At 42.4% G+C, this 25,879-nt stretch overlaps 1 protein-coding gene and 1 pseudogene across 2 annotated transcripts in view; both read left to right on the plus strand.

Annotated features, from left to right (window-relative positions):
- The first annotated feature begins 1,182 nt into the window (after positions 1 to 1,182).
- On the plus strand, positions 1,183 to 1,300 carry LOC145413025 (5S ribosomal RNA; annotated as a pseudogene).
- A 2,959-nt stretch (positions 1,301 to 4,259) lies between these two features.
- Positions 4,260 to 25,879, plus strand: part of Slik (Sterile20-like kinase) — a 452,675-nt gene continuing 431,055 nt past the window's right edge. For both annotated transcript variants that reach the window (XM_080282573.1, XM_080282574.1), the window contains exons 1-2: positions 4,260 to 4,424; positions 25,239 to 25,403. In XM_080282573.1, the coding sequence (XP_080138699.1) occupies positions 4,272 to 4,424; positions 25,239 to 25,403 (318 nt within the window). In that variant the 5' untranslated portion in view covers positions 4,260 to 4,271. The remainder of the gene's footprint in view (positions 4,425 to 25,238; positions 25,404 to 25,879) is intronic.

Here is a 25,879-nt window from a genome sequence, read left to right on the forward strand (position 1 = left end):
CTTTATTGGCCAGGTCACCGGTAACAGGTGAATTGCCGAGACAATGGCATGCAGGGGGGGGGGAGGTTATGTGGTGTAAGGCATTGTCCCTGCTTGGCATCTTGTAGAGGAATAGAGGAAGGTGTCCTGTGTATACGTGTCAAAAATCACTCGCGAAAATTGAAAATTGTGCAAATTAGGGACCTTGCAATGTTGCCGCGTTAATTTACGTCTCCGGGATATGAGTGCACATCATGTGAGGACGTGAATTCACGTCTCCGGGACTCGGCGGGTTAATGCCAATAATGTGCAAACTCCTGTAATTGTGTGGACAGACTGGCATGAAACAAGAAGCAATTGCCATCTTGCCAAGACCCTCAATGAACTGAAAATAATACTCTATGGACTACCACCAAACGCAACACATTTCATGCAGCCGCTTGATGTGGCTGTATTTGGACCACTGAAAAGGGGACGGACAAAAGCTGTGAAAGAGTGGGAACACGAACATCCTGACCAGGTACTGTCTCAAGGCAATTTTGCAGAGGTATTAATGCCCATCTATTCAAAACATGTGTCACCAGAAAATATCAAATCTGGATTTGCATGTTGCATTTGTTCTGTACACACAGGTTAAGAACAGTGATCCTGGTGGCTTCTCAGTGTTTTCCTGAAGGAGAAGTTTGAAGGATTCTATGTCGTCCCTGACATAGAAGTAATTTCATATCCAGTACAGAAAGAAGAACTGTTAGTCTTGGAGGCACCTGAATCTACAACTAAGAACAGACAATTTGGTTTTAAATTTCCTACATCACTTACTGCTTCATTGACTTCTTATTTTGCAAAATAAGTTAGTGTTTAATTTTTCTTCATGTTGCCTTTTCTTTTCAAAATACCAGTTTGCCTGTTTCCTCTTGAAAATGTTTGCTTTGCTATAATAGGCCAGTAAGTCTTTTCAGAAACATAAAAATCGCTGACTTACTCATTGCTAAGCAACAAATTGTATTTCTTGAAAGTTTGATAAGACTGTGTTAGAGAATAAGAGAGACCTTCAGTGTCGACTTTCTTTTTCATTTTTGGTTTGAAGAGAGTGGCAAAAAAAATTTATTAATAAACAATGGTTATCTCAGAATGTTCATTAGATGTAAGACTTTAACCATCAGAAAGGATAGAACAATATCTTAAAGAATCTTGGAATTATAGTGTAATGAGTACCACGTTGAGTACACCGCTTCCCGTCCGATCAGCGAAGTTAAGCAACGTTGGGTCTGGTTAGTACTTGGATGGGTGACCGCCTGGGAACACCAGATGCTGTTGGCATCCCTACGTGTCAAGTGGGGTTGGTGGAGGATTAGTGCCCCTCCCTGTAAAACAATTAACTCTAAACCGTTGGCCACCCCGTTTGGGATACATGGCGTCTGGCAATGAATGAATGAATGAATGAGTACTAACTGGAGAAGGTGCGCAATAAATAGGGATGGATTGACCTATCTGTATGCATCAACTTTCAACCCTTCTGTCACACAAGTAAGTGCACCTAATCTAATTATTTTTTTTTCTGATAAGGAGTGATCATATCCTTACATATTCATATCATAACAAATAATGTAAGGCTTATGATATCAGAGTGATGACTGCGAGAAAAAAAACACTTGTGAATTTTGTGTACTAATTGGCGAAATTACCCTATCTCTCCATCTCATCCTTAGCCTCCCCCTCCCTCTTCCTCCCTCCACCTCACTCACACTCTCTTCATCAGTCTTTCACCCTCCATCCTCTCCACATGGCCAAACCACCTCAGTGTATTCCTCCTAACGCTTCCTGTCACATCCACACCACAATGCTCCTTTATATCCTCATTTGTCAGCCTGTCTCTCCATGTGACTCCACAGGCTCCTCTTAAATAACTCATTTCCACTGCTCTCACTCTTGACTTGTGTCCTTCCAACAACGTCCAAGCTTCACTTCCATACTTTAGAATTGGTATCACAATACTGTCTTGTAGTAACTTTTTCACTTCCATGCTCACTTCCCTGCTTCTTATCACTGCATTCAAGGAACCAGCAACCTTTCTTCCCTGCTGTACCCTTTCAAGCACTTCACCCTCCAAACCTCCATCCCTACTCATCACACTACCTACGTACCGTACTTAAACGTACTCACATTTTCCAATTCCTCACCATCCAACCTCGCTGTCCATTCACTGACTTCACCTCTCTCAAAGACCATCGCTTTACTCTTCCCTACATTCACCTTTAGATTCCGTTTCTTACACACTCTCCCAAACTCATCCACCAAGCCTTGCAGCTCTCCTTCGTCTTCACTCAGCAACACAGTATCATCTGCAAACAACAGTACAGGGAGTTTCCAAACACTACCCTCTCACCAGGGCCACTCCAACATCCACTACCCCACCTTGTACCTCTTTCATTACCCCATCCATGTACAGATTGAACAACCATGGAGACATGACACATCCCTGTTTCAACCCAACCTTCAAAGAGAAAAATTCACTCAGTTCGGAAGTTATTCCATATAATTATAATCTGGCAGCTTATATTGAAGGCAGTTTAAAAGTATATGTGTTAAAATAAGAGAGGTGTAGATTTATATCATTGGCGGCCTATCAGCAACCGCGATTCAAACACACACCATTCAGCCCATGCATCTCAGCTGCACAGGTCAATCAGATAGACCATACCAACACTTGCTGGTTGTGAACAGTTTATATTTTGTTATTACTGCTTATTATTACACATCTTTTAATGGTCTTTCTTGTTGTTGCTGTTGCCAGATTGTGTCTACAGATGACTGAATTTGGTTGTGGCTGGTAGATTCTGACAAAGACATCATCATGTCAGTATTGTCAGGTCTATCTGCAGAACCTTTGATAGCATCATGTAAAGATGAAATTATTTCTCCTACTGCTGTATGCTTCTCATTATAGCTACTGTATATGAGGGATTCTCCCTTTTCCACAAGGAATCATCAGCTAATGAGGGCCATCAGTATAAGGGTACTGTACTAAAGTGAACTGGTAGTCCCTTGAATCCATGCCCTAACAAGAATGATGGATCTACTCATTGCAGTACCCAGTACCGTTACGTCTTGTTACAGAGTATTCTTAATGTCATATTGTGTGTGTTTTTCTTTATATATATTTTTTCCATATTTGTGGCTCGTAAGATGGGGATCCAGATGGGGCTTGCACAATTCAGTGTTGTTTGTTAGCTGTTCAGTGATTTTTTCAGCAGTCTGAAGGTGGTCCCTGTGAGTGTTTTTTAAAGCACTGTGTGTACAAGAGGCCTTTGCATTAATGTTTGTGTGTTGAGAACATCATGGGTGTGTATGCATAGCCTAGTAAGTACAGGAACTTTAGGATGTCTCTACAGTGGGAGTGATTGGTTGATGTGGGAAGCTTTGTGTTTGATGATTGTGTCTGGAGACAAGAGAGTTATAATGTTAGTTGCATCAGTCAGTGAAGATGGCATTCTGTTTAGTGTAAGCTGCTGTTCTAGTGAGTGGCCTTGTGCATGTTGAGTTTTGGAGTGATGTGTCACAATAAGCAGTAACTTACTGGTAATCCAAAAAAGTGTGGCAGTATGGAACAGTACCAGTAAGTTATAAGAAAACTTAAAAAAAGATAACATTGAAGTAGCTACTGTTCTGTATATGGCCCAGTAAGTGATTATTAGGATACCAGTACCTGCGTTTTGTGAGTGTACTTTGAGTGACTTCCACATGTCTGTTAAGGGTTGTGCCAGCTAATGAGGTGCATAACTTTGTGAACAACCTAGCTGTTTTCATGTAGCTAACACCCAGATTATTTTATTCAGCTGAGTGAGTCATAGATATCTGAGAGTTACCAGAATTATTTTTACCTTTAACCCTCTCATGGTTGGAACAACTTAAGCATTTAAATGAGTTAACATTGATTATTTTATTCAGTTGAGAGTGAGTCATGGGAACCCGACAGAATTAATATGATCTAGTACTGTCCAATGGAATGTTTCAGTGAGCTTTACATTGATTTTCTCTTTAATGATTGACCAGTTTGTTACTTAAGGTGTTATAATAAGTTATTAGATACTGTATTCAGAGCATCAGAACAAGTCCCAGTCATATTCTTGGTAAGATGTCATTGCATTGAAGATTTTAAGACTGATTTGATTTGCAATGGTACTGTATCAGTGTTTACCGTAGCTAAGTGTTGTGTTGTCATTTTGTTTTTCTTCTTGTCTCTTTCAGATCATTGCAAGTGCTGTATAATGTGATCACAAGTTGAAGAAACAATGCCGCTGATCTCAAAATTCAAAGACATATTTAAAGGTGGATCTGCGGCAAAAAAGAAGAAGCATTTTCACAATGTTCGTCTTGACAGTCCTGAAGAATTCTGGGAGATCGTTGGGGAGCTGGGTGATGGAGCCTATGGAAAAGTATACAAGGTATTGTACTTTATTCAGAGAATTTGTATTTCCCAAAGTTTGCCAAGATACTGGTAATACATTAAAGCTAAAAAAAAAAAAGTACAGGCAGTCAGGGATGTATTTCAAAATGTCAAAAAAAATTCATGTATTTTAACTAGTACATTGATCTCTTGGTTATATTGCACATGGTTATAGCAGTTTTTGTTATCACTGTGAGATGAAAATCACCACTTCTGCCACTGAAATGCATTTTTTCTGCTAAAAAGCATTTTTATTGTACAAATGAGCTGGTTTCTGCCAACGATGATGGTGCAACATATGTGATTTCTGATGGCTTGGAGAGATTCAAAGATGAGACCCTACTTGAGGAGTTAATCTCAGGTGCTGGAGACCACCATATTCTTCCATTCACCACTATTTAAGTTATTCATTAAAGTTTATTTAGACAAATTTTGCCTTGTATACTTGTACAGTATCTCCTTTCTAGCCCTGTGCTTGACAGCCAAGTATTCCTTTCTGTTAGCACTCCTTTTTTATATACAGTAATCACTCGATTATCTGGACATTTCGCATCTGAGCATTATGCCTTAGCTGTATTATATCCATATCCGGAGAGAGCTCCAACATACTTGATCTCTTCCTTACAACTAATCCTTCTGCTTACACTGTTAATCTTTCCTCTCCGTTGGGCTTCTCCGATCACAACCTTATCACCTTAACCTGTCCTATCGCTCCGGTGCGGCCTGCGGACCCTCCAAAAAAACGTTGTATCTGGCACTTTGGAGCTGCAGATTGGGAGGCCCTCAGGCAGTACTTCTTTGATTTTCCCTAGAATGATTATTGCTTCCATGGCCGGGAGCCATCTGGGTGTGCCTTGCGCATTACGGAGGTTATTCTCTCGGGCATGGAAGCATACATTCCTTTCTCATATCCTTTGACTAATGCACGAAAGCCTTGGTTTAATCACGCTTGTTCTAATGCTGTCCGCAACAAGGAGTGGGCCTACAAAAGGTACTGGAGCCAACCCACCCCTGAATCACATCTTTTATACATTTCTGCCCGGAATCGTGCTAAGTCTGTTCTTCGCTCTGCTAAAAATAATTTCATACGTACAAAATGCTCTCAGCTCTCTAACTCGAACTCTTCTGGCTCCTTCTGGCACCTTGCCAAAAACCTTTCTAACAACTTTACCTCATCATCCTTCTCTCCTCTTTTCTACTCTGATGGCTCTGTAGCTATTTCTTCTACTGATAAAGCAGATCTCTTCACTCAGACTTTCTCCTCCAATTCCACCTTAGACGATTCCGGTGCTGTTCCTCCATCACTTCCCCCCTCTGACTTCCTCATGGCTAACATTAAAATTTCTTCAGAAGATGTATTTTCTGCCATCACTGGCCTCAGTACAGTACTAATAAGGCATATGGGCGTGATAGAGTCCCTCCTGTTGTTCTCAAGAACTGTGCTTCTGTGCTTACACCCTGCCTAGGCAAACTCTTTCGCCTTTGTCTGTCAACTTGTACCTTTCCTTCTTGCTGGAAGTTTGCTCTCAATCAGCCAGTCCCAAAGAAGAGTGACCATTCCCAACCCTCTAACTATCGTCCAATTGCTTTAACAACCTGTATCTCAAAAGTTTTTGAGTCTTTTATGTTTGTATATCACCATAGGCTTCATGAGACAGTCACCCGATGCATTGCATGTTAAGAGGAGACTAAATTGATCCTCGACCATTTTCACTCCTTTTGCTTGTTTTTCTTTCTTTGAAATAAATGTTGATCTGGGTGATTTTTTCCAGTATAATCCTGTCTTATCACAGTTAAAAATCTGATCTAGGGTATAACCTCCCTCTTGAATAATTTGAGTGGCAATTGCAGGAAAAAAATCTGCAGCCACGAAGTCAGCTGACGAAACCTCACCTTGATATACTGCATGTTTTGTGCCACTTCTATCCTTAAGTTTGTGTAGCCACCTTACTGAGGCATTGAAAGGAGGGGGAGACTTAATGTTTTTCTTTTGTGCAACCGCAGCGTACAAGGCCCTTGCCTGATCTCGTATCTGAGGGCCACTAACACTTGCATTTTCCCTCATTCTTCGAGCTAACCATTTCATTAGATAATACTCACTTATTACTAACAATCTGTTTCTATCACCTTTGTCATTCATAGCTTGCCTGGCATTTCCATCACTGCTGTAATATTTCTTAGTCATTACAATACTCTTCTTTGTCTCCATTAAGTTTCTCTTTATATTTCTCACCGTAGACTCAGGACAGTTCAATTTCTTCACAATGTCAATGTTTCGTGCACCACTTTCAATCATTTCAACAATCATTTCCTTATCCTTGACCGAATTTGCACTCTTCTTGTGGCTTTGTCTTTTCCCTTTGAGTTCTTTTTTGGCAATCACTTTAGAATTTCCTGGGTGTTCTGACAGCTGATCATTCCCTCAACCCCCACCCCCAGTCCCCACAGGTACAGCAGAGGCCATTATCGACCACCAACCCTTGCAACCAGTGGTTATAGAGGCGAAAGTAACACTTGCATCTCTGCACTGTATGGCTGTACTCCACCGAGTGCGGTAAACTTGTGCACGTGTGACCCCATGTGAGCTGTGTAAGCGTTTGAGCAAGTTTGAGCAAAAGGAGGGTAAAGGTACGCATTATGTGAAGCAATAGAAGCACCTTATGAAATCAGCTCTTGTACTTCATGAGAGTCTGTTATATTTTTCTAATTATTTCTGGGGTGGTAAATAAACATATCTTGCAAAATTTATTTCCTCTTTTGTTTTTAACAATGTTCCACTGTGTCACTTCATTCGAGTTTTCAATTGTAGTGGCGGAAGGGACAGCCCTAACCTAAGCATTTAACTAAACCTAATCTAACCTAGCTTACCTGCACCTAATGAACTAACTTACCCTACCCTATTTCTGTGGTGGTAAATAAACGTTTCGTGCAAAATTTATTTCCTCTGTTTTTAGCAGTGTTCCACTGTGTCAACTTATGTAATGGGGGAAGGGACTGCCCTAACCTAAGCTTTTAACTAAACCTAACCGAACCTAGCTTAACTGTACCTAATAACCTAACCTAACCGATTTCTGTGGTGGTAAATAAACGTTTCTTGCAAAATTTATTTCCCCCATTTTTATCAGTGTTTCACTGTGTCAACTCATTTGAGTTTCCAATTGTAATGGTGGAAGGAACTGCCCTAACCTAAGCATTTAACTCAACCTAACCTAACCTAGCTTAACTGTACCTAATAACCCAACCTAACTTAACCTAACCTAGCATTCAGTTGGCAAGTTGAGAAACAAAATCCACATTTCAGTACCCTGAGGAAAATTCTCCTATTACACCATCAACAAACAACTGTAGGTATGGCTTAGGGACCATAATGATAAAAACAGTGAGAAACCTTTAATCAGGAAAAGGTAATTTACCACCCTGAAAATAATCAGAAATATACAGAAATGAACTGGAGGAATAAGAATTGAGTTGGTAAGGTCCTTCTACTGCTTCAAGTAAAGTGTACCTTCACCTGAAGGAACAACATCATCATCAAGATGGCAGCCAAAGAACGCTATCAAAGATGCGCCTGGACATTTCCTGCGAAATAACCGTTAACTGATTAAATCCAAACGTTATTACGGAAACTGGGTATCTATTTTAACTTACCGTTATTGCCAAAATCGGTATTGGCAAGATCCTGTTGTATAATACAGAAATGTGAATCAGGTGATGTACGATAACTTGAACTTCAATGTTTAACATTGGGTTGCATTTTAGGCATTAGTATTTATTTGTCTGGTAAATTTAACCATACAGTCAATATACATTAAAAGTATACAAGTAGTCTACACATGTTACCTGTATATAAACATGTAAGTTTGAAATTCTCAGCCTACTGACGAGGCATTGTCTTGACGGGGAATTGTCATGGGCCAGAACCACCTAGTCTGCCTCTTAACTGCTAGTGTAAACGACCTACTTTACAGTGTCCTGTGTTGCCACCGCATTTTCCTCCCCTGTCCCCCCTGTATCTATGTTGTATTTTGTGCATCGATCACGTCTGTGAAATCCACCTCTCTCTCTCTCTCTCCTGCTACTGGTGAGAAAAAGAAGAGGAAGGCATTTACTCGAGATAAAATTCAGTACAGTGCACCCTCACACAATGTGAGTTTATGGGTTGCAGAAACCCGCGCATTCTACAATTTTGCTTCATGTGAACCAAAGAACTTATGGGAAAAATGGTATGTGGTGAACAACAGCCCACCCAGGGCTTGGTCTTCGGGTCCCCTTCCAGCCCACTCTACCCTACTAATACTTTGTCTGATAGTACTTCTAGTTGGACCAACAAATAAAACAAGAAATAGAACATCATGTGCCTTTATTTAAGTGATTTCTGGGCTTGTTAAGTAGGGAGGGGGGTGGGTATCTGCGGCTCCGGGCGTCTACTCTTGCCTCGTAAGGCAAGGCACCCTGTTGTCACTCTCACTGCTGCTGTCACAGCTGAGGTCTCCTTGATTCACCCAAGTCTACCTCTTTGCTAGTTGCCAAGTTTTCTTTCCCTTCCTGCTTCATTTTAATAACCATACTCTTCAACTTCAGTGTCGTCCTCTTGCTCTTAGAATTCTTTGGTGAGGCCATGATGAACAGGTGGGTACTGCAGCAATACTAGAACGAACCACAGGATGCAAGGTATGACATTGTTCTCACGGCAGTGTGGAGAAGTGTCTGTTTACCCAGGGAAGTCGGTAGATGGCTTGCAGATAGCTGGCCAGCCGCCTGCCATTCTGAATCTGGTTCGTTGCCAGCCACCTGCCTTCACGTGACTGACTCACATTGTCCAGCCTGACACTCTTATCAGTGGCAGGAAGTCCATTTTTGCTTTGGAATCATACAGCTGATTCACATTTTGGGAAGTGCGATTAGCAGATTTCTCATTCGTTAAAAATAAGCATTTTCTGGGTTGACCTCGCATTGTTGGTGATTCACATTGTGTGAATTTCCGTTGTGTGGGGTGCACTATATAACCACTGAGGATGAAGATGGCAAGCTTTTAACGGCCATATCACGTGAACATGGACTTTAGCACTCGATGGTTTCAGTACAGTACTGTATTCAGTAAATACAGTAAGATCTCACAGTCATGTACTAATTTGGGCCCAAGCCATTCTGAGAAAAGCGAAATTCCAATAAAAACAACATCGGACTTACCATTGCTGACTCAGAATTTTTCCGCTATATCAGACATAAATCCGGATCGCACCAACTTTTTTTTTCATTAGCACTGTTGCTTCATTACGTGTTATCCAACTCATATTCAGCAGTCTACATCCTCAAGATCCTGACCAACTCCAGTGCCCATCATCAACATCATGACAACCATGAATGGCCATCTAGCTCCATCATCAACGTCTCAACAACCATCCAATGCCCATCCAACACCGTTCATCAGGGTAATGACAACCGCCCAAAGCCCATCCAATGCCAATCATCAAGGTCACGACAACCACCCAGTGCCCACCAAATGCCCATCATCAAGGCCATGACAATCCGCCCAAACTTCCTCATCCTCCACCATCCCCCAGCCCAAGCTGGACTGAGGTCTGGCAGTGTGGATCGCTTCTGGCTTTATCAGACTTTTTCTGATACATAAGAATTTATTCTGGTAGGACGCTCAAGTCTGATAAAAGTGAATTCCAGTATTTTGAAGTCCATTATATCGAGGTTTTACTGTAACACGAGATATTCAGCACTTTATTATAAAATAGGATTTGTGTTAATGATTTTGCCCAGCTGTAGGATAATGTAAGTGTTCTAAGCACATTCAACCCTTGCGCGCCTGTTGACATGTATAACCGTCACGATTTGGGGCGCAGAGCAACGCTGGTTGGGTTGTATAGCCGCAAGCGTCTTCCCACCACCCTTTGAACTTTAATTTATCCTTACTCCTTGACGGGACCACCTGGAGACTTGGGGATACTTTCATTTGAAAGAGGAAGAGTTGATGAGTCTTATGTATATTTAATTTTTTCTCTAGCTGTTATAGTTTGGCAGATATTAGGGTTTGAAGAAAGGGTATTTTTTACCATCACGGATATCCCCCATTGGGAGGAGCATGCGACATCGGAAAACCCCCGGCGTGTAGGGGTTAAGGTAGGCTTGGCTAGGCTATGATGTTCAGTTGGTTGGGTGTATTAAAAGCATTTTTGACTAATGAAAAATTCTATTTATGAGCAGTTTCTCAGAACATAACCCATTTGTAAGTTGGGGACCACCTGTATACACTCAGTCCTCATAAATCGCGCCAATCTGGGTCTGGACCACTGCCATGATTTACAAATTCCGTGATTTATGAATAATAACTCTAATGTGAAAAATTAATTTGGGTCTGGACTTTGGCCAACCCGCCTCCATAGCACCCTACCTACAGTTATCTAGGCACAGTCAAAGACAGACATACTAATTTAGGAATATTCAGTGCCTGTATTAAATAGAAAAAGCCGTGTTAAGGGATCTCACCCTAATCCTATGAAGAAATTGCTTAAGTGAATACAGTGGGGTGGTGTTGGGAAGAACTTAGAACCTCTCTACACTTGTTCTTCCCAAACTCTTTCGCTAGCTTTGAAAACTTCTCTCCCTTTTCAGCACGACGAATGAGCTCCAAACATTGACTGTACAACAATGGCAGCAGCTTCTTGATGCCATACTGCTTAGAGCGCTTCATGGGGGGTCGGGAGGGGCCATGGCAGGTAGGAGGCGGGGGGAAGTTGCACAAAAAAGGCAGATAGCTCTCGTACTCCACGGCGACGGTCTGTAGTATGCAGAGAGGTGGGACAACAACAACAACAACATGGCGGCATTAGTATGCACACGTGCCACCAGGGACGCTTTGTGATTGGTTGTTGGGTCGCAATTTTCAGTTTGAATTCCGTGGTCCACGGTTCTCCTCGGAAAAGGCCCAATTGGGTGACTATATCAGCAATTTTCGTGACTTAACAGTGATTTAAGGTTGCTGGCAGTCTGACGTGATTTATGAATATGCGATTTACGAGGATTGAGTGTATAACTCCTAGGGTACACAATTCTCCAGCCTCTACTACCCCCCAGGACGCAAAAACAGGCCTGTCTTTCGACTTGCTCAAAGGTTAAATTTTTTTTGCCCAATTAATAGAGCTTGAACTTACACACCTGGAAATGCAAACCCCACCCTCTTAGACCCAATAGTTACCTAGCAATGGCCTGTCAATGTTGATAATAGTTAACTGTCACGGCTCCGAAGAGAAAGACAATACGCCGCTCACACCTGTTTCCTTCACAAAAATACTTACAAAAATCACCAACATCAGTTTTTTTTGTCTGTGTGTATTGGTGTTATAAACCATTGTAATGTCTATCTATCTGTCTATCTATTGCCAGACGCCTCAATCCCGTACGGGGTGGCAACAAACAAATCGCCTCCACGTTGCCCTGTCCCCCACCATTTCATTGCCCCACTCCCAACTCACACCCCCCTCTTTCATATACCTCAGGACTAACAAGGCATATGGGCCTGATGGGGTCCCTCCTGTTGTTCTCAAGAACTGTGCTTCTGTGCTTACACCCTGCCTAGGCAAACTCTTTCGCCTTTGTCTGTCAACTTGTACCTTTCGTTCTTGATGGAAATTTGCTCTCATTCAGCCAGTCCCAAAGAAGGGTGACCACTCCCAACCCTCCAACTATCATCCAATTGTTTTAACGTCCTGTATTTCGAAAGTTTTCGAGTCAGTTCTCAATAGAAAAATTTTAAGGCATCTTTCGTATCACAACCTTCTTTCCGATCGTCAGTACGGGTTCCGTCAGGGACGCTTCACTGGCGATCATCTCAACCTACCTTTCAGACTCCTGGTCATCCTCCTTTCGGGACTTTGGCGAAAGCTTTGCCATTGCACTTGACATCTCAAAGGCTTTCGATCGAGTCTTGCATAAATCTTTAATTTCCAAACTGCCCTCCTACGGTTTCTATCCTTCTCTCTGTGCCTTCATTGCTAGCTTCCTTTCTGGTCGTTCTATAGCCGCTGTTGTAGACGGCCATCGTTCTTCTCTGAGATCTATCAACAGTGGTGTTCCTCAGGGCTCTGTCCTATCACCAACTCTCTTCCTTTTATTCATCAATGATCTAAGCTGTACATCTAACCCTATCCACTCATACGCTGATGACTCCACCCTTCACCTTTCCATTCGGTTCCCGCAACGCCCATCTCAACAGTTACTTCAACAAACAAGGGATGAGGCTATGGCACACCTAATTTCTGACTTGGCTCGTATTTCTGACTGGGGTAAAAATAATATGGTTGTTTCTAATGCCTCTAAGACTCAGTTCTTACACCTATCAACCTGACAAAATCTTCCACAGGTATACCCACTAATGTTTAATAATATTCAGCTTAATCCTGCATCATCCTTGAACATGCTTGGGGTTTCATTTACTCGGGACTTATCTTGGAAAGATCATACTACATCTCTTGTAAAATCTACTTCCAAGAGATTGGGTGTGCTAAGCTGACTCTGTTCTTTCTTTACCCCTGCACAATTGTTGACTCTATACAGGGGTTTTATCCGCCCCTGTGTGGAGTACAACTTTCATGTGTGGGGAGGCTCCCCACATACAGCTCTTCTCAATAGGGTGGAGTCAAAGGCTTTTCGTCTCATTAACTCACCTCCTCTTACTGACTCCCTTCAACCTCTGTCTCTTCGCAGCACTGTTGCATCTTTATCTCTTTTCTATCGCTACTTTAATGGTCACTGCTCCTCTAAACTGTCTGCCTGTATTCCTCCACATCTATGACGGGTGCATAGCACCCGTCTGGCAGCAAACTCGCATCCCTTTTCTGTCCAACTCTCTAATGCAAGAGTTAATCGTTACTCCCAGTCTTTCATTTATGCAACAGGTCAGCTCTGGAACTGTCTCCCTCTGTCTGTATTTCCTGCTTCCTATGATCTCCAGTCTTTCAAACGCAGTGTGTCCAGGCATCTCAAAATGATCGGTTCTTGAATTTGGCTCTCTATTGTATTTTGTTTTTCTCTTGGAGGGAACTGTTACTGCGGGCTTATTGCCTTTGGTTCCTTCTTCATCGCATTAAAAAAAAAAAAAAGTCCCTCCATCTCATCCTCGGCCTCCCCCTCCCTCTCCCCCCCTCCACCTCACTCACACACACACTCTTCATCAGTCTTTCACCCTCCATCCTCTCCACATGACCAAACCACCTCAGTGTGTTCCTCCTAACGTATTCTATCACATCCACATCAACACCACAACTCTCCTTTATATCCTCATTTGTCAGCCTGTCTCTCCATGTGACTCTACAGGCTCCTCTTAACCCTATATAGACCGCATATACTTTCCTTGGCCCCACAAAATAAATCTTTGTTTTTCAGGCTTAAATGGACCCGACAAAGGTCCCAAATCATTTTTCTTAGAAATTTATACAATCTATACAATTATACAATCGTGTGACTAATTCGTCATGTTGGTCACCAGGGAAAGGAAATATGCCAGCCACTGAATGTAGTATCTAGATTTATTACATATTTGGAATGTTGAAGGCATGTCAGTTTATCATCTTATCTGGAATGAAGGCTTGACAAATTAAACATAAATACTTCTTTTATGATAATGTGACATCACATAATAACAAAATAAGGCCCTTCTGAGCATATATGCATCTGCCACATAATGCAAATATAACAAAGTGTATCCGCTTCTATAATGTGGGGAAAGAAAATTCATGAATTTTCCGATTCACTCCTTCCATGAGAGAGAGAGAGAGAGAGAGAGACTCATACTGTCCTAGGTATGAAACTCCAGGAAGCAGTTTTCTCATTTAGACATAAGCTGACATTGCACTTGATGCACCTGATGTTTGTGCGACCCTTACATCCAAGTCGTTTGCATTACAAACGAGGATTTTTCACTTCTGGGAAGTTCTGATTATGGTGAAATGAATGAGTAATCCTAACCATTGCTCAAGTTCCTTCCTACTAAGATCAAGTGGTTTGTTTACATTTTTTTTGTATAGTATAGAGATTAGACTGCTGGACTATATTATCTAGGAGATCTGGAGTGAAAAACTTCTTGAAATACCATACTGGGTTTCCTAAATATATATCAGAGTCACTGCTGTTTGAGGCTTCAGCATCATTAGGGATAAAAGTTGGCATTGGTGAATGGGATGTGCCTGTTTTCCTGACCCAAAGAACTCGTCTTGAGGGAGGGGATGCTTGTTGTGTACTAACAATGTTTGAGGAAGTGGATGGAAGAGAAGAAAGACCTTGAATAACCTCTAAATTACCAGGTGCAACGTCAATAACAACAGTGTTCCCTTCAGTGATGCATTCATTGCCAGTCCTGTCTTCCACCACGACTTCCTCGGTATCTTCATTTGGAACATCTTTGGAACAGTAATTCGATTCCAAAACCAGACAGGAACAGTTTTGACTATTATATTGACAATCCATGACATGAAATTTCTCCAATGGAATTCATACCAACATGTGAATCAAAAAGTACGTAGTAAAGCTTGTGTCATAAGTTGTTACTGTATTTCCAATTACAATATACTGGTCATGTCAAAAGGAAATGGGTAAAATAGGTTTCCACAACACACACACACACACACACACACACACACATTACTTTTGTTTACCTAGATCGATGTCACCTGTGTCAGGTAACCCAAACTCAGCATCTCCTGTCATCTCTTCATCCTCATCTGAAGATTCATCACTCAACTTATTACCTTGTTCAACGGGCACAATTCCTGCATTTTCTCTGCAAAGCTGCCTGGTTCTCACTCTTGAGTAAAAGATTGATGTATCTAACCCTGTAATTACCAGGTATACTTTAGTATAAGAGTACAAAACTATTTACTTCAGTCCGCAATTCCATTTTCTCTATAGGTTTCAAAGAAAACATCAGGCAGAACATGGGACACGCTAATATTCTTCACACATGCCTGATACCGTAGACATATGCTAGATATCCTTATGTCAAAACCATATGACTGACATGACAAAACCCTAACCACGTGACTGACGTGACGAAAACGTCACCTAAATATAACTGCTCACAAATTCTATATTTCAATAAAAACCCAGGAATCGGAGTATTATATCATGATCTGTAAGTGTTCCTGTTTCAGAAATATAAACATGAGACCAGTGACATACCTGATAACTCGTCCATGATCGAGAAAAGTGCGAAAGAAACTCTAAACTACGTGCATATGTTGTGGCCAACACTTGACTGAGTTTGGGCGCTAAAACACTCGACCAATCAGCTTCTAGTTGCTTTTCTCTGAGAGAGGGAGCCTAGACAAATTCGTCAGGTCTGACACAGAGGGGTCCTGCTTAACTCCGTCCCATTGAAAGCCAATGGAAAATTGGATGACGAAATCGTCATGTTAGCCAATATAGGGTTAAATAACTCATTTCCACTGCTCTCACTCTTGACTTGTGTCCTTCCAACAACGTCCAAGCTTCACTTCCATACGTTAGAGTTGGTATCATAATACTGTCATGTAGTAACTTTTTCACTTCCATGCTCACTTCCCTGTTTCTTATCACTGCTTTCAAGGAAGCAGCAACCTTTCTGCCTTGTTGTACCCTTTCAAACACTTCACCCTCCAAACTTCCATCCTTACTCATCACACTACCCAAGTACTTAAACGTACTCACATTTTGCATTTCCTCACCATCCAGCCTCTCTGTACATTCATTGACTTCACCTCTCTCAAAGACCATCACTTTACTCTTCCCTACATTCACCTTTATATTCTGTTTCTTACACACTCTCCCTAACTCATCCACCAAGCCTTGCAGCTCCCCTTCATCTTCACTCAACAATACAGTATTATCTGCAAACAACAGTACAGGGAGTTTCCAAACACTGCCCTCTCTCACCAGGGCCACTCCAACATCCACTGCCCTACCTTGTACCTCTTTTATTACCCCATTCATGTACAGATTGAGCAACCATGGAGACATGATACATTCCTGTTCAACCCAACTTTCAAAGAGAAAAATTCACATAGTTCACCATCCACACACACTGCAGCCTTCGCACCATCGTACGTACTCTTCACAGCATTCAACAACTTCCCATCTACTCCATATATTCTTAACACTTTCCACAATCCTTGTCTATCCACCCTGTCATTCTCCAAATCCATGAAAGCCACATGCAACTTCTTTTCCTTCTCTAGAAACTTTTCCACTAAAGATCTAAGAATGAATATCTGATCTAAACAACCTCTCCCCTTCCTAAAGCCTCCCTGTTCTTCAACTAATTCCTTTGTTCTTTCCCTAACTCTGTCAATAAGTATCCAACACTACACTTTTCCTATTACACTAAGAAGACAAATGCCCCTATGATTACCACACACTTCTTTTTCCCTTTTTCCTTTGTACAAGGGAATAATTATACCTGACTTCCAATCCTCCGGGACTCCACCTTCCTCCCAGGCCAATCTGCACATCTTCCACATCCATTCTACTACTATCTCTCCCCCATGCTTCAGCACTTCACCACACACTCCATGAATTCCTGGGGCTTTCCCCAATTTAACTTTCTTCATTGCTTCCACAACTTCTATCCTACTGATTTCTTCCTGTCTTCTCACCTCCCTCCCTTCTCCCAGCCATTCCCCAACCACTTATACTCACATTCCTTCCATCCTGTATTGTCAACAATTCCTTAAAGTGTTGTCTCCATCTGCTCACTTTTTCTCCCTTCTCCACTAGTAATCTACCATTTTTATCTTTCACTCCCCTGCAACCTTCATTGGTACTCTGTCTTACTCTCTTCACCTCATTCCAGAACATTTTCTTACAGTCCCTCCACTTTACACTCAGATTCCTTCCAAATTCCACATCCACTCTCTTCTTACTCTCTCTTACTAATCTTTTCACCTCTCTCTTCCTTTCTACATATAACTCTCTCTTCCGCCTGTCAACTTATTCCACGCCTCTATTTCTCATCCATTCATTGTATGGTTTCTTTTTTTGTGCCACAGCCTTTCTCACCTCTTCATTCCACCACTCTGTTCCTTGCACACCCCTTCGTCTTCTCTTTACCTCACACACCACATCACGTGCTGCACATATTTCTTCTGTGAATATCCTGCTCACACCTTCCACGTCCCCCATCTGCTCCAGTTCATATTTACCCAAACGTTCCGCTACTTCTCTCTCATATTCTGCCATTTTCTCATCCTCTTGTAACCTTTCCACTCTCCTTGCAACTACACCTTCATCCCGTCCTTCCTTTCTTCTATTTCTCCATCTTGCTTTGATCTTGATACCACCACGTAGCAGTCAGAAAGTCCACTCCCCCAACCTCTATAAGCTCTTGCATCCATTACACATCTTTGCATCCTTTCATCCACACACACATAATCAATCATTGCCTTCCTTTCATTCAGTTCACCACCCACTCTTCTCATCACTCGCCATGTATACCTGTGGATCATTTTGTGCCTGTAGAGGGTATTGGTTATCACCAACCCCTTCCTGGCACAAGTGTCCACTAACACACCACCATTCTCATCTATCTCAGCAGGCACACCCCACGCACCAACTGCTCCATCCACCTTCACATTCCCTACTTTACCATTCATATCACTGATCAAAAACACTCTCTCATTCCTTCCAGTCTTTTCCATGCACACTTCCACATTTGTCCAGAACTCTTCTCTCACTCTGCCTGCACAATCTTGCGTTGGTGCATACACGCACACAATCGCCCACATTTGTTTTCCAACTTTCAATCTTACCCACGCAATCCTTGACCCAACTGATCCATACTTTCTTATGTTCTTCTTCCATCTTTTACTTACAACAATAAACACTTCTTCTTTTGCCCTCTCATTCTCGCCTACTCCTGCACATATCACCATCCATACTCCCATTTTCTCACACTCTCTCCTCTCCATTTAATGTCAGTTACTCCACATACATCCACTTTTGCACCCTCAAGCACCTGGACAATCTCTCTCTCTGTCATCTTATCATTCGCACCTCTTACATTCCATGTTGTGATCCGTACCATGTCCTTTGTCTGGTCCTTGCTCGTCATCTTTTGGTCAGTCCTTTTCCGAGGCTTCTTGTTCGTTTTTTTAGTTAGCAGCTTTCCAGGGAGGGGCACTAACCCTCCGCCAACCCTTTTAGTCGCCTGGTACGACAAGCAGGGATACTGGGGGAGTATGCTTGAAAATCCCCCTACCCCCAGATGGGGGTGCTTAGATCAAAATAAAAAGGTGACAAACCCCCTGCAATAAATATGATAAATAGTAAAAATTATCCTCCCCTGCTCTCCTTTCCCCTCCCCTCCCCTCCCCTCCCCTCCCCTCCCTTCCCTGCTGAGCTGTCAGATCTAGGTAGGGAAAATGGTCATGAACCCTCCCAATAAAAATTTGATAAATGGAAAAAGTTATCCTTCCCCTCTCCTCTCCCCATACCTCCAGTCCCCTCCCTCCCCTTCCCTTCCCTCCCCTCCTCTCTCCTCCCGTTCCCTTCCCTCCCCTTGCCTAACCTCCCCTCTGAGCTGTTAAATCTAGCTAGGGAAAATAAAAAAAAATTTTCGAGTGGGTTTCGAATGAAGACGGCTAAAATAATTGTGGTGTGCATATCTGTACGCAAAGACACGAATAAATAACAGGTAATGATTCAAAAACACGCTCCATAAAGCATAAAAAATACGCAAAATATTCGAGGCCGAGGAGGTAAAGATACTGTGTGCTAGGGGGTGGGAGGTGGTAAGGCCAGGAGGGTGTGTATGAGGATGGAGGGATGGGAGGACACCACCACAAAACACAAAGGAAGGGCCCCAGTGAAGTACAGGAACATGGAGGGAGGGTAGGGAGGAAATACCCTCCCCCCAGATGACTGGGGGAAGGGGACATGGGGGGATTCAAATGGGAGGGGGAGATGCATGAGGAGGTTGTGGGAGGAGTGGTGGTGGTGGTGGTGGTAAGAATGGTAGGAGGTAGGGTAGTAACAAAGCAGTGGGGTAGAGGGACGTGGCAAGAGGGAGGTGGGGGGTGCACCTCCCACTTCCTGGATACGGGCCTGGGTCCCCCCCTCTGGTGTGTCCAACACTTAGTTCTGATTGGTTAGAAGCCATCTACATAACAGCCAGGGTGGAGCTAGCTGCTGCCAGTTTTTGGATGTTGCACATTCGGCGTTGCTCGTCCTTTTAAGAAACTGTGCAAAAAGCTCAGTCGACGAGATTAGTACTTTAGGGGTTAATGGGAATGAATATTGTAAGGTTCTTAACTGGCTCTGATTGTTGGCAATGCATAATTGGACGGGGGAGGAGGAGGGGTTCCGAGACTTGAGGCACACCATGGTGTCTCAGCATGAGGCGAGTGTGGTAGAAGTGGGGACAACAGGGTGATTGGGATCCCATTCATGAATATGATTGGCTTCTGGCTGCAACTAGTGTAAACAATGCCACAACCAGGAAAACTCCTCGGAATTGAGTCACTTGGGACTCCCACCGTGACTCAAATTGATCAAATCGGTTACCATGACATATGAAGCTATCACGGTTTGGCTGGAAAAGTATCATGAATTAGAAAACTGTCACCAACAAATGCGTGATATATACAAGTTGACTGTGGATTGTCACTACAGTACATTATAACCAGTGCCACAATATACCCTACAGTAAAACCTCTCTAAGTCGGAATAATTGGGGTTGAGGCCATTCCGACTTTACTATGATTCTGACTTAGGGGAAATATGAGATTCCTGACTAACCAGGAAAAAAAAAAAAAAAAAAAAAAAAAAAAAAAAAAAACACTTACCATGCTTGCAGAGGATGTAATCCAAGCATAAGGAGGGCCTCGTGATAGGATGTAGAGGTACTAGGGGAGCATGTGATTGCTTCTGTACAACTCTTAACCATTATCACAACTGAACAACAGTTCTTTATTTCGTAAGACGTGCTCAGCTTCAGGTTAAACTCCTCACATGTGGCACACATCGAACTGCCAACATCGATCCTTTCCAAAACTTTCAGCTTCTCATGAATGCTCAGAGTCTTCAGCTTCATCCCCTTCCAACCTGAAGGAGCCTTGGAAGCCATGTTGGTTAGGAATAAAAGTGCAGAATGTGGAGTGGAATGCAAGCAAATACTGACGCAAGTGGTAGCAGATGCTAGACTGAGGTAGAGTGCGGCAGGAGGTCGCAGGACTTAGCAGCCTCTACATTAGCGGGCAATCTGCCATATTAGCAACACTGGGGGGGAGGTGGGTGGCGGGCCCTCACAGGCTTGAACATGATGAGCAGGTGTGTCATCATACCGAGATATGGCTTCCCTTAGCCGAGATTTCATGTCTTAGGGGTAGTTTTACGAGAATTTTCAGACTGATGGAGCAACATGAGCCCTCACAGCCTAGAATGATGCATCATCATTCTAAGATGGACCTTCTGGTAGACGTCATTTTACAACTTTGGGGAAATTTTTCTGAGATTTTTTTTTTTACCAGTTTCAAATATTTTAAATTATTTTTAGTTACAATTTTCATGTGCCATTTTGACTTACGCGTAATTCTTACTTATCCAGTACCCGCAAAAAGTATGAGGAATATCTGTGGGCCATGGCCAGTTTTGGTTTCTTCAGAATTCTGAACTTTATCATCCAACCGACGTCTCATATTTCATTAAATGGGTGCATGGCAACTCTGCAACTCTGTCAGATACATATCAACACCACCCACGCAATTTCCCGCCAGTGCCGCTCAGGTAGCGCCAGAAAGAGGGTGGGGGGTGTATTTGGCTGTGCTGAATAATAATTCCCTTAGTTTCTTTTCCGTTATTCATCATGCTGCTACCCACCCATGTCATAGAATGGGGCCTAAGCACCTTACTGAGCAAGAAAAGGCTGTGATGCTTGCCTTGAAGGATGCAAATGTGCCTGTTAAGGAAATTTGTCAGCGTACTGGGAAAGGCAAGACAGCCATTTACAGCCTGATTTCTAAGGCAAAGGATTTCCCCCAGAACAAGATTCCACCTCATAAACCTGTTCCTGGGTGTCCCGGAAAGACAACAGCAACAATTGACAAGCTTATCAAGAGACGAGTACTGAAAAATCCATGAATCACTGCAAAACAAGTGAGCATGCCTACCCTGACATCCTTGGAAGTGTTGCTGAGTGCACCATTCAACATTGCTGCCAGAAAGAACTGATGCTGCATCTTCGTTCTCCGACCTGCAAGCCTCTTCTGACTCGCAAAATGCGTGCTGCTCGTCTCATTTTTGCAAGAAAATACAGAGATTTAACTCATGAAGGCTGGAGAAGGGTCTTATGGAGTGAAGAGTTGACTTTCCAGTGTGATGCACAGAGGCGTGGCAAGCTGAGACGTCCTTCACAAATGAATCCCCTTGACCCCCAGTATGTGCAACTGACTGTCAAACACCCACCCTCAGTCATGATTTGGGACTGCTTCAGTGGAGAGAAAGGGCGTGGAGGATTTTATGTGCTACCTGAGAACGTCCCGATGACTGGAGATCATTACATTGATGTCTTGCAAAGCCATATGTTGATTTTTTATGATGTCCATGACTGCAACTTCTTTATGCAAGACAGTACACCTTTCCACAAGGCAAAGAAGGTCATGAAATGGTTGGCAGACTAGCAGGTGAACATTCTTGAGTGGCCTGGGAACTCTCCATATCTGAATCCCATCGAGGAGCTGTTGTCTCGCATGAAGCTGAAACTTCAAGAAAAGGACACCTCTTCAATTCCACGCCTTGTTGAAGCTATCAAGGACATCTGGGTGCATGAAATTGGCCTGGATTACTGCAGAACAATTGCTGACTCCATGCCTCGACACATACAAGAGGTTTTGAAGGCACGTGGTGGCCATACAACACAGTAAAATAAAGAAAATGAAAGGCATTTGTTGTTTTTTTAGCAATTCCGTATACTTTCTGCGGGTAGTGTAGGATGCTGACTTGCAGAGGTTTTACTGTATTTAGTTTCATTGTATCTTATCACTGATATTCATCATCTACACCCATATCACCATGATCTGGGGTAGTATAAATCTGATGACCAAAAGCTACATCAAGGAAGGAGAAACAAAACCCTATCCCCCACTGGAACGCAAGGGAGGTGGACACAAGCTGCATGCTAAGTTGATCGGTGCTCCCACAGCGCAGCCAGTGCTTCTGACTTCGTTTTTCTCTCTGGTTATACAGTAAACGCTTGATGTAACGAACTAAATGGTAACAGACCCTTGTTACAGCCGAACACCATGCCGTATGGTAATTTCCCGGGCGTCTTCGTGGCTTTTACCGAACAAAGATCGTTAAATATAGAGCATCGTTTGGCCATACACTCATACACAGTAACATATAGCTAAGTCTAAATGTTTTTTTTTTTTTTTTTCTTAATAAGTGCTCTATTTACCAACTCATGTGTTTATTCTTACCTTTCAGGGAGTAATTACATAGCAAATAAAGACTGCATGTAGATTTTGGATAAATGTGTGTGTGTGTGTGTGTGTGTGTGTGTTACTTAGTACAGTATGTGGGGGCACTCACATCCACTCACATGATGTAGTGCTGCTCTCGGGTGTCTGCTCTTTCCTCCCCTCCTTCTTTCTTTCCTTCCATCCTCTTCTGTCTTTCTTTCCTTCATTCTTTCCTTGTCCTTCTGCCTACTGGTGACTTTACACTCCCCCTTCTGTCTTTCTTTCCTTCATTCTTTCCTCTTCCTGCTGCCTGTGGGTGACTACACTGAGTGACAAGCCAAATGGCTTCCTGTACACCAGGAAACCATTTACTACTTTGGTTGGTAACCATATAACCAAATTTTGGTGCCTGGTGGTTAGTGGGTAATTATTGCGTTCCAGTCGGATTGAGCGGGTGAAGGTTTTATATCCAAGGGGTGATTGGGGTTGATTGCTCATGTAATGCCACTCAGGGATGAGTGAGGCTGGTCACTCTCATCTTAAATGTCGGAACCAACTGCCTAGCCCCGGGCTCCTACGCTCTTCATGGGGCAATGTAGGATTGGATGATGGATGGATGAATGGATGTGATTTACTGGAAAGGAACTATGCCCATACTGTCCTGTCTCCATAACTGCTAATGTCCAGCTTGGTTTTGAAATCGTGAATATCCGTTGCATTTATCACACCTCTTTATCCAGATTATTCCATCCTTTAGTAGTTCTGTAAGGGAAGCTGTATTTCTTGATGTCTCTTGCTTGTGGTCCTTTTCAACTTTCTTCTGTGACCATTTCTCTTTCATCCCACAAACACAGGTCCTCCCTATCAAGCTTCTCCATTCCCTTGGATACTCTGTACACATCGATCAGAGCTCCCCTTATCCTTCTCTTTTTTAGGGTTGGGAGATTTAGTCTCAACAGTCTATCCTCGTACGGTAATTCTCTCAAGCCAGGTGCCATCTTCGTTGTTGCTCTTTGTATTCTTTCAATCCTTCTTATATCCTTCGTTTTATGTGACCATACCACTGCTCCATATTCCAGCCTCGGGCGAATCATTGATACAGTAAACTTTTTCATCATCACATCAACCAGATAAGTAAATGCAACTCTCATGTTTCTCCAAAGGTTATATGTATCTCTGGTGATCTTGATTATCTATGTGATTTTCCAGCATAAGGTTGCCTGAAAACAGTACCCTGTAAGTCTTTCTCTACTTTAGTTTTACTAATCCATTCATTCTCCATTCAGTATTTTCCTGTTTGTCTCTTTATACTCTTTTCAAATGCCATTTCTTCGCATTAAACTGCATTTCCCACTTTTGACTCAAGTCAGGTATAGTATCAAGGTCCATCTGCAGCTGTTTACAGTCTTCCTCTTTTTTTTTTTTTTTTTTAATAGATTAGTATCATCTGCAAATAGACTTATATAACTGTCTGTTCCATCCACCATATCATTTACATAAACCAGGAACATGACTGGTGCCAAAACTGACCCTTGAGGTACACCACTAATAACTTTACATCACTCTGACTGCTGGTCCTTAATGACTGTTCTCGTCTCCCCATCCTCCAAAAAATCTTTCATCCACTTAAGTAAAGCTCCTTTTAGACTTCCTATTGGTATGTGTTCAAGTTCCCACAACAATCTCTTCTGTTTTCCTTGTCAAACACTTCCTTTAGGTCCAATAAGACACAATCAATCCATCCGTCCGTTTTGTGTGTGTGTGTGTGTGTGTGTGTGTGTGTAGGGACGCCACTCTGGTCGGTGTTTCCAACACATCCGTTCATTTAGTAGACAGTAATTGTTAAATAAACATAACATTTGGGTGGCTGGAGATGGTCATAAAAACTTCAATTTGTTAAAAGAGAGTTCGGTATATCGAAGGTTTACTTATATACCGATTTTAGCAGATTTGTACATTACATACCTCATATGGGTCAAGACAGCTCCACTCAACCCAGAACCCATAGTAGCGTGAGAAAACTCATTAGAGAGTACTCATTGCTCTTGTTTATTTGTGTTTGGTATGGAATTGTACTAATAATTGTAAGTTCACAAGATAATCTTTGTCATAACTGATTGTGATGAAATCATAGTATAAATGATGCTTGAGGTGAAGCAGGGTCTCTCTCTCTCTCTCTCTCTCTCTCTCTCTCTCTCTCTCGCTTTTTCCTCTCCCAGCCCTCCAGAATAACACATTGTTTTTGGAGCCAAAGACAAAAGGTTTAATTCCTTGCATAATATATACTTCTAAGGTAGTTTAATTGTTTGCAGAAATAATATTGCAAGTCTAATAATTGGCATAGTGGTAAGTAACTTTTAATTAATTTCTTATCACAGGCTCAGCACAAGGAGACAAAGCAACTTGCAGCTCTTAAACAAGTTGCGCTGGAGGAGGAGGAAGACCTGGAGACTTTCATGATTGAGATTGATATCCTGTCTGAGTGTAAGCATAAGAACATTGTTGAGCTGTTGGAGGCTTATCACTACGATGGTAAACTTTGGGTAAGTTAATTCTTCTTGTTTTCAATAGCCTGTACAATAAATATCTGTCTATCTATATCTGTCTGTTTATCTATCTATCTGTCTATCTATAGATAGATAGATATAGATATACTGTATATTTTAGGTGGGGGCACTCACCATCCACTCACTTGATGTAGTGCTGCTCTTGGGTCTGTGCCCTTTCCTCTCTTCCTCCCTTCTTTCCTTCCTTCCTCTTCTTTCTTTCCTTCATTCTTTCATCCTTCTGCCTATGGGTGACTTTACATTCCCTCTTCTGTCTTTCTTTCCTTCATTCTTTCCTCTTCCTTCTGCCTATGAGTGACTCTACCCTGAGTGACAAGCCAAATGGTTTCCTGTACACCAGGAAACCAAATACTATGCTGGGTGGTAACCATATAACCAAATTATGGTGCCTGGTGATTTAGTGGATAATTATGGCACTCCAATCGGATTGAGCCAGTGAAGGTTTATATCCA

This window comes from Coenobita brevimanus, chromosome 94, assembly GCF_032717465.1.
Source record: "Coenobita brevimanus isolate Jiangsu-jjx chromosome 94, ASM3271746v2, whole genome shotgun sequence".
Taxonomy (NCBI): domain Eukaryota; kingdom Metazoa; phylum Arthropoda; class Malacostraca; order Decapoda; family Coenobitidae; genus Coenobita; species Coenobita brevimanus.